The 8,538-nt window shown below is 34.5% G+C and overlaps 3 protein-coding genes across 4 annotated transcripts in view; 2 read left to right on the top strand and 1 right to left on the bottom strand.

Moving 5' to 3' along the window:
• On the top strand, nucleotides 1,480-4,403 carry LOC107621949 (aminotransferase ALD1-like). The gene is made up of 10 exons (XM_016323904.2): nucleotides 1,480-1,706; nucleotides 1,811-1,836; nucleotides 1,913-1,980; nucleotides 2,127-2,243; nucleotides 2,539-2,601; nucleotides 2,756-2,860; nucleotides 2,955-3,005; nucleotides 3,107-3,427; nucleotides 3,555-3,761; nucleotides 3,865-4,403. The coding sequence occupies exons 1-10, from the start codon at nucleotides 1,636-1,638 to the stop codon at nucleotides 4,168-4,170; spliced, it is 1,335 nt and encodes a 444-aa protein (XP_016179390.1). The 5' UTR covers nucleotides 1,480-1,635; the 3' UTR covers nucleotides 4,171-4,403.
• LOC107623808 (F-box/kelch-repeat protein At1g22040) lies at nucleotides 4,653-6,968 on the bottom strand. 2 transcript variants are annotated; one of them, XM_016326180.2, is made up of 2 exons: nucleotides 6,816-6,968; nucleotides 4,653-6,443 (listed from the first exon to the last, which is right to left on the bottom strand). In XM_016326180.2, exons 1-2 carry the CDS (start codon nucleotides 6,951-6,953, stop codon nucleotides 4,977-4,979), a joined length of 1,605 nt encoding a protein of 534 aa, XP_016181666.2. In that variant the 5' UTR covers nucleotides 6,954-6,968; the 3' UTR covers nucleotides 4,653-4,976. The 2 variants fall into 2 exon arrangements, with proteins under 2 accessions (XP_016181666.2, XP_016181668.1); XM_016326182.2 differs by having other exon boundaries at nucleotides 4,653-6,445; nucleotides 6,825-6,957.
• Nucleotides 7,623-8,538, top strand: part of LOC107621972 (heavy metal-associated isoprenylated plant protein 30-like) — a 1,538-nt gene continuing 622 nt past the window's right edge. Inside the window, exons 1-2 of the mRNA XM_016323922.2 lie at nucleotides 7,623-8,034; nucleotides 8,328-8,403. Coding sequence (XP_016179408.1) covers nucleotides 7,810-8,034; nucleotides 8,328-8,403 — 301 coding nt within the window. The 5' untranslated portion in view covers nucleotides 7,623-7,809. The remainder of the gene's footprint in view (nucleotides 8,035-8,327; nucleotides 8,404-8,538) is intronic.

Here is an 8,538-nt window from a genome sequence, read left to right as displayed (position 1 = left end):
ATTGAGTTAAAAAAAAAAATTCATTATTAAACAATGGAGTGTAAGACTCGTCTGATCTAATTTAGATGATCTCATATTCTATTTAGTTTATATATATATATATAATGTAAATTAAAAGGAGTACACAAATTATTTTTCCATCATAAAATTAGGCTATGATATATAGGTTAATCAGTTAATCTATCACTTAGCAAGATAAATATTTGGCATTTATGAACTGCGAAGGAAAAAAGTTAGCCTTCATTTTGTAAATAGCAGCATTATTAAATGGATGGTATGTTATATACTATATACAGTGTAGTATGAAATGGTATATTTTCTAGTTCTAAGACTCAAACGTTCATGTTTAAATATAATAAATTAAAATGTAGTTCTTATTTTTGTCCAAAGTGTGATCTGCAATATTTCTTGTAAAATCCAATTGTGTTATCAATAAATTAACATGGCATCCAAAATTATTTCTTCTTGAAGGTGATGTCTTTAATAATTAATTAGTTCTTGAGAAATTTTTGTTTTCTAAGGGGGAAAATAGTAATGCTGGAAGTATGCTAATACATGAACATGACAATTGATTATTAATTTGGAAGGTTCAAAGAATTGTTAGGTGGTCCAAAACTGAAGATAGCTCCATCAATGAGAATATGAGCAAATACAATAATGATGGGCATATAGGTCTTCTTACTTATTGGTTCTTATTTAAGCCTTTTTTTTTTTTTCAACAATAATGTATGTGGTATGTTATAAAGACATTTATTTGCCTCTTATTTATTGAAGACTTGATGCATGAGACGGCTTGTTGATTAAGAAATGAAGTTCCTAAATTTGTGCCTTAGCTTACTAGCTAATAATTGAGAAACATTGTTCTTGATTTGGTATTTTATGACTCACAATTTAATTACTAAAAAGTATTGAGAATCTAGCAAATGTCAAATGATACATATTAATGCGATGTCTACACAAAAAAGCTATTATATATGTATAAATATATATTATATATATTTTTCGTTCTCCATGAAGCTGTACTCAGATTCGAAACACAGGTTTAACTAATATAGTGGAATAATAATAATCCATATAGTTCTGTATTTGTGCGTAGATGTAAGTTTGTAATACAATACTTAAGATTAAGGGCGGTCCAATTTATCAGAAAAAAAAAAAGAACAATGCAGTTTTAAAACATTTTATTTTAAAAATAAGTTACACTCAATCTTCATTAAAATGAGATAATATTATTATTAATAATTTGTATGCTTTTTTAAAATATGACTTTAGGTGCTATAATAATAAATATAATACTAAATATATATCCCTATAAATTACTATATAATCACCAGAATGGTCATAAAATCATGAAATAAACATAATGGAAAAGGGAGAAATTAGGTGAACGTTTGGAAAATGCAAGTGTTGAAATTGACATGTGACTTTCCCATGTGTGTATGCATGAGAATATACACACAGGTTATTAGACACCTCTATTTTTATTGGATTGACCCCTTATATATATAAAGCTTGCTATTGGGAGATAAACTTGCACAATTCCTACTACTACTAATTCAACTATTACTTGTCTTCTAACATATGCACTAGAATCCCAAAGCTACTTCTGGTTGCAGAACAGAAATCAGTGCTAAAATGTACAAGACATCAATTTTCAGCTATACTCTTAATACAAATGTTTTGCAGCCTAAGATGGTAGTTGCAAGGTAAAGAAAGAAAAGAATGTTAAAATGTATCTTGTACTGACAAAATTCCACTTATATTAGTTTCTTTTTTATATTTGACTTATTGATCCAATGACAATTTTCAGGTTGAAGAATCCAAGTCCAAGAATTGGTATGCAATGACTCATACTTGTTTGTTTTGTTACCCTTAGCATGAAACTAATCATTATGAATAATGTCATATGCAGGACACTGCACAAAGGTACCCCGGAATTCAAATATGGAGAAACTGCAACATGGATATTTGTTTCCTGAGGTGCCCTTTTCATTCAAATGTCTGAGCAATGTCTTAAAAATTTAAATTGCTACAGTGAACAACTAAATCTAAGATCAAGTTAATAGGTCATGTGTCTTGTTACTCTATGACTTTTAATCACTAGTTCTATATGTATCATGTATCAGATTGAAAGGCACGAGCATATGCACTTACAAAAGTATCCACATGCAAACATCATTGACCTTGGAATTGGTGATACTACAGAACCCTTACCAACTATGGTAACATCAAGCATGGTTGATGTAAGTCATTAAGATTATTTCTACTTAATTAGCAGGAGAAAAATAAATAAGTCACTTTGAGAATTAATGTACCATCTCAACTTTGTGTATATATGACAACTTCTCTTTCAAGTAGTTGCATGAATGGATAGAATCATGCTTACTAAAAAAATCATAAGCTATTCCCTTTTTTATTTAAGAAATGGTAAGCACATAAAGAATCATACTTATACAATTAACAATCAACACTGATATTTCCCCTATATAGGAATTTTTCATGTTGGTTTTCTTGTAACCTATGCATCATTATTTGCAGTTTGTGCGTGGTCTTTCAACATCAAAAGGTTATAAAGGATATGGTCCTGAGCAAGGAGAACAGGTACTTGAGTCATTAATAACAATTTTGTCACTAAAACAACAATTTTTGCATCTTTGGATAGGAAGTAAAATTTTCTACTTACCATATAGTAGATCAATATAATATTATATCATGCAGATGAAATGCATATATAATCTGGAAAAAAAAATCGCAGGCATTGAGGAAGGCAATTGCTGATGTATACTACAAGGATCTAGGAATAAAACCCACAGAAGTTTTTGTTTCAGATGGTGCACAGTGTGATATTACTCGCCTTCAGGTATTCCATCAATGTTAATCCACAATCTAGAAGTAGATTTCTACCTACCTACTACATTAAATGTACTTACTTTGATTTTGATCAATTCTTGCAGCTGCTTATGGGTCCTAATCTGAAGATAGCTGTACAGGATCCATCGTTTCCGGTATTGTAATTGCTCCTCTGTGATGGTTTTTCTTATTTTCATGATTATAAAGGCAAACAGAAGATGCTTCTAACTCATGGAAGTGTTTATGACTGAGGCAGGCCTACATAGATTCAAGTGTTATAATTGGTCAGGCTGGTGATTTTGTAGATAAAGTTGGAAAATACAAAAACATAGAATACATGAAGTGTGGACCTCAAACAAACTTCTTTCCTGATCTGCATAAAGCTTCAAGGCCAGAGCTTATTTTCTTCTGTTCTCCAAACAATCCCACTGGCCATGCAGCAACAAGAAAGCAATTGGAACAACTTGTTGATTTTGCCAAAGTGAATGGATCAATCATTATCTTTGATTCTGCATATTCAGCTTATATCACTGATGATAGTCCCAAGTCAATCTTCGAAATTCCTGGAGCCAGAGAAGTAAGCCTCATGGCCTATTTTTAAGACCTATTCATAATCCTTAATCTTGCATCATGTGCAGCATTATTTTTGCATGAAATTCCCAAATGGCAAGCTTAACTTTTGTCTTTCCTCGTTGTGCTTTCAGGTAGCGATTGAAGTTTCATCCTTCTCAAAATTCGCAGGCTTCACAGGTGTCCGACTTGGATGGACCGTGGTCCCTGAAGAACTCTTATATTCAAATGGCTTCCCTGTTGCCCATGATTTCAACCGCATAATGTGCACCTGCTTCAATGGAGCTTCCAACATAGCCCAAGCTGGTGGGCTAGCATGTCTGTCCCCAGAAGGTTTCAGGGTAAGTTACAGTTCCCTAAGAATCAGTATCTTAATTGAGAATTCATTGAAACTTCTGTTCTATTGTGATCTCTGCTGAATATTGTTTTTGAACAAAATCTCAGGCTGTGAAGTCCCTTATCAACTATTACATGGAGAATGCAAGAATACTGGTTAATGCTCTGTCTTCTCTTGGCCTGACAGTTTATGGAGGGAAAAATGCTCCCTATGTTTGGGTTCATTTTCCAGGCTCAAAATCCTGGAATGTCTTTGCTGAAATTCTTGAGAAGACTCACGTTATTACTGTCCCAGGCAGTGGTTTTGGTCCAGGTGGTGAGGAGTACATAAGAGTTAGTGCTTTTGGCCAGAGAGATTCCATCATTGAAGCCTCAGAGAGGCTCAAATATCTCCTTTATCAGGAGGAAAACTAATGATTATACTTAATCTCAGTTTTATGATCTATATTCTATACATAAAATAAAGAAAAAGGGCAAACCTTAGCCTTCACTACTACTTGTTAGAGGATTCAGGTGTGAACTACACTTTCTACGTCTAGAAACTTTGAAGTGCTCCTGCCAAAACTAGAAGTGTGAGGACATATGTGTAACAAATCAGAATATTGGACTTGCTAATGTTATTTGAACAAGTGATTCTTCTTCCTTTCTTTTTTGTTTATATTCTCCTCTTTCTTTAAGTTCTTAATATTAAGTTTAACAGACTGCTCACTGCATAAGATGATTGGTAAGTTTTGCAGAGTGTTGAATAGGTTTTGCTTTTTCCAACAACTTTGCTTCTTCATAAAGAAATGGCCAAAAAATTACAACCTAAACTAAATATGGTATAAAATATATAAAAGAATGTGTTCGCCGGAAATGCAAACTTTAAGGAAGCAATGAGCAATTATAGTGCATGACAAAATAACATAATTATTCATTCATAGAGGATGTATCTCTCAATGAAACAAGACCAAATGCTGCTATATGAGGATGTACTGAATATAAAGGAAGGAAAGGACCAGAAAACCTTTAGATCCAGTATATTATGTTCATAATCTTACTTTGTATAATCTTGATTTGTTCTGTGCATACGAGTAATAAGGAATTACATCTTTATGAATCAATCATACAGAGGAGAGAGGACCATTTACAATTTGAAATCTTTGTGGCTTATCAGCAAAATCAAGATTAACACAGACATGAAATCAGAACAACAATAGAAGATCTCTAGCTCTATTTCATCAAACTTTAAGGGAATGGCAGCTGACTAGTTCAGCAGATCTACCACTCCTAGAAGCAAAAACCTGCCAAATGTCTCTGTCTGATTCTGCTGCCGATGATGATTCAGTCGTTTCTGTGAGTGAATTATCTGGTGACAACGAGGATTGTGGCGATGCTAAGTCATTTTGCAAATCAGCCTGTAACACTATAATGTTGTGATTGGCATCTTTAGTAATTACGTGAAGCTTTCCACGTAAACTAGCTAAAAGATAAGGAGATTCTGAATCAGTGAAATCATTAATAGGAACATCTCCTGCAACAACTTTCCAAGTATCGCCTTCATGATCATATACCTTGATCTTTGCAGAGTCAAGAGAACTTGAAGGATCAAGTGCATATAGATCATCATTGACAATAACACTCAATTTTGTTCCAGCTTGCCTCGCTGGCCAACCTTCACCCATACCAACCGGCATGTCAAGCCAAGAATCATTATTTGGATCATAAACTTCTCCCCCGACATCAACAAAAAAGGGCCAACAATACAAACTCTGAGGAACAAATAATCTTCCCCTGTATGAAGTCATTCCTGTGGCAATAGGCTTGAGTAAGTCAGCCAAAAAAGCAGTTGGCAGCACTTGAGCTTTAGCAAAAGGCATGCTTGGTAATTGGGACCATGTACATGTATGCGGATCATATACTTCTGCAGATTGAAGGGGATTTAATCCACCACGACCCCTAGTAACCCCTCCAACAACATAAAGCTTATCATTTAATACACCTGTTTTGCAATAGGCTCTACCAACTGACATCGGACTGGCCTCCATCCAAGTGTTTTTAACGGGGTCATACCGCCAAACAGATTTCATTGCAGAAGCTTTAGAGAAACCTCCTAAAGCATATATGCAACCACCAACAGCACCAATCGAGCAACCACAGAATGGCATCCTTTCAAGAGCATCTCTCCTCCCAAGCCAGCTCATTATGACATCAGCAATTCTGATACTCGAACCCACCATGCTCCACATCCGAACGGGAAGGGCTGCCAAACCCTTCTTTTCTTCATCTTCACAGGAAACATTTGGCATTGAAGGTAGCCTTTGCCATCTTCTGGAAAGAGGATCCAAGGCATGCCATAAAAGTTTGTCATCCTTGACCCTTGTTAATATGTAGAGCCACTCCTCCGTCGTTCCAAGTTCTTTTCTCAAACTAAAAAGTTCAGAACTCACAAGGGCTTCCTTCCAAGCATGAGAAACCGACTTGAGATTTAAATAACAAATTCGTGGAACTCTAGCTAGAATCTGAAGTGATATCTCGTCCGGAAGGGACGGAATCAATCTTGTGTTATCCTCACAAGAGCTTGACAATCTCTGTCTCTTTCGAGCTTTACCTTGTGAATTTTCAGAGGTATGATTCCATCTAGTCTTGGAACTATTCGGACTAAGTACATTCCCCATCAAAAACCACTTCAAATTCAGCTCATTAACCTTCAAAGATAAATTAAATCCGTTCAGGAACATCATCATTCTAAATCACTTCTCACCACTCAACAGGAAAATGCAGTGGTTAACTTAATCAGAATAGCAAATTCAAAAGCCTATGGTTGAATTGAAAACCCAAGGTTAAATTGCAAGTGTAAATTGGTTGGTTTGAATGTTCAAAAATAATTATGGGATTAAATATCCTTAGTGAGGACAACATGAACAGAATAGGGAAGTGTCTTTTTAGGGAAATAAGATAAATCAGAACCTATTTCTGGAAAAAGCACATTCAGATAATATTAAAAAGCAATTCCGGCAATATGAATATTGAATACAGAAAGTCAGATCAACACAGAAACAAAAAACGAATTGCGTTACCTCAGAGCTCAGAAGAAGGGGAAAGCCATGAAATTCAGGGGGATATGTTCCAAGTTCTACATAGACGACGAAATAGATTCGGTGAAACTTGAAAAAGTGTGTGGGTGGGTGTGTATGGGCCAACTCCATAAACGACATTGCGTTCCATCTATTACCTGCTTCCTTTTTCTTTTGGGCCGAGATCAATTGGATTGTTTCCAAGGCAAAATTGGGCCCAATTCAATTCATGGCCCACACAAACAAACAAAAAAAAGTTTTTTATATTTTAAGTTAGTAGTTTCAAAATATGAGGAGAACCCACACGCAAGTCTTCATATGAAGTTAGTAGTTGATAACTGTTAGATGATGATTTAGTCAAACTTATTAAATTATTTAACGATTTTCAAATATCAACTTTATTTAAAGATAACTGCACGAGGATTTCACTTTTGGGGGTGATGCATTGATTTTTAGCTGCTGCAGTTGTAATGAAATAGTGGAATTTATCAATTTTGGTGGAAGTTACAGGAAGGGCCAGAGTTGGTGGTGGTCCTAACAATGCAAAAGTGGTGAAATCAGACTGAAGCAACATAAATAATTTCACATGCCAATGCCACACCTCTGCTAAAGTAAAAAGTAGACTAACCAATCTCCTACTCCTACTACAAGTTTTGATGCACTTATCATCATAACTTTCTATAATCCTAACATTTAATTTCACAGCCATTTCTTACTTCTTATCATGTTGTATATAATGGATGATCCCAATTCACTCCAACCATCCCTTAGCATTAAACACATGAAAAGGACATGAAATTTGACACGTTAAGATCATAGGCATTATGCATATAATAGATGATAAAATGCCAAAAAGGTTCTACACTGATAGCCCAAGTCATAATGACAGCATGTCTCTACTCTCTATAGAGTCACTTTCTCCCATTTGCATTACATACTAAATAAATCACAATTCCACGCCACAAGAAAGACTTTATTCTGATCTTGTTCTTGTGTGATGAGCATGAAAATGAGGAGGAGTGGAGGATTCATGTGCCACTCTGAGGTATCAACAGCAGTGTGCATGAGTTACCGTTCTGTGGTTGAACCAACAAGGAGGCATATCAGAAGCATTTCCCTTGCTGACACAACATGCCTCATCAACTCCAAACTTGTTCATCAACACAATTCTCATCATCAACACAACAATCAACCTCACAAGACTGCAACACATGTCTTTCAGGTTAGACTCATTAGAAATGCTCATATATATAATGTTACATAGTTAAATTCTTAGAACAGAAAGCTACATGCATTTCTCTGGTAAATTGGCAATCAAGAAATGAAGTAATTAAAATTATTACCATAATTCCAAATGATAAGTTGTTTGTATTCTAATTAAAAGAGCATTCATATAGTAATATCTTCACATTAAGAATGCCTTTGAAGGGGGTTATAGTTTTATTAGTTGTAGTTCTAGTACTTGTTAATCCCATTTTTACATTATCATTTTGAAGATTTTAATGTTAAATACAGGTGGTAGTGATGCGGGTTGCTATCCATTGTCAAGGATGTGCTGGCAAAGTGAAAAAGCATCTTTCAAAGATAGAAGGTAATAATTATGGAAGACTTTCAAATGTATCTGAAACACTAATATTCTAGTACTTTTTAATCGTATTTTAATTATAAAAAAAATATAATATATATTAATTGAAATCAACCATTAAAATTACTAAAACATCACTGT

Source organism: Arachis ipaensis, chromosome B10, assembly GCF_000816755.2.
Source record: "Arachis ipaensis cultivar K30076 chromosome B10, Araip1.1, whole genome shotgun sequence".
In the NCBI taxonomy this organism is placed as follows: Eukaryota; Viridiplantae; Streptophyta; class Magnoliopsida; order Fabales; family Fabaceae; genus Arachis; species Arachis ipaensis.
This window is presented reverse-complemented; position numbering and strand designations above follow the sequence as displayed.

What these genes read in the sequence shown, in the direction of transcription:
- LOC107621949 (XM_016323904.2), top strand. Translation starts at nt 1,636, where the DNA reads ATGTACAAGACATCAATTTTCAGCTATACTCTTAATACAAATGTTTTG. An exon ending in GTCCTGAGCAAGGAGAACAG is followed by an intron (nt 2,602 to 2,755) that starts GTACTTGAGTCA and finishes AAAAAATCGCAG; the next exon opens with GCATTGAGGAAGGCAATTGC. An exon ending in GTGATATTACTCGCCTTCAG is followed by an intron (nt 2,861 to 2,954) that starts GTATTCCATCAA and finishes CAATTCTTGCAG; the next exon opens with CTGCTTATGGGTCCTAATCT.
- LOC107623808 (XM_016326180.2), bottom strand. Translation starts at nt 6,953, where the DNA reads ATGTCGTTTATGGAGTTGGCCCATACACACCCACCCACACACTTTTTC. An exon ending in CCCTTCTTCTGAGCTCTGAG is followed by an intron (nt 6,444 to 6,815) that starts GTAACGCAATTC and finishes TTATCTTTGAAG; the next exon opens with GTTAATGAGCTGAATTTGAA.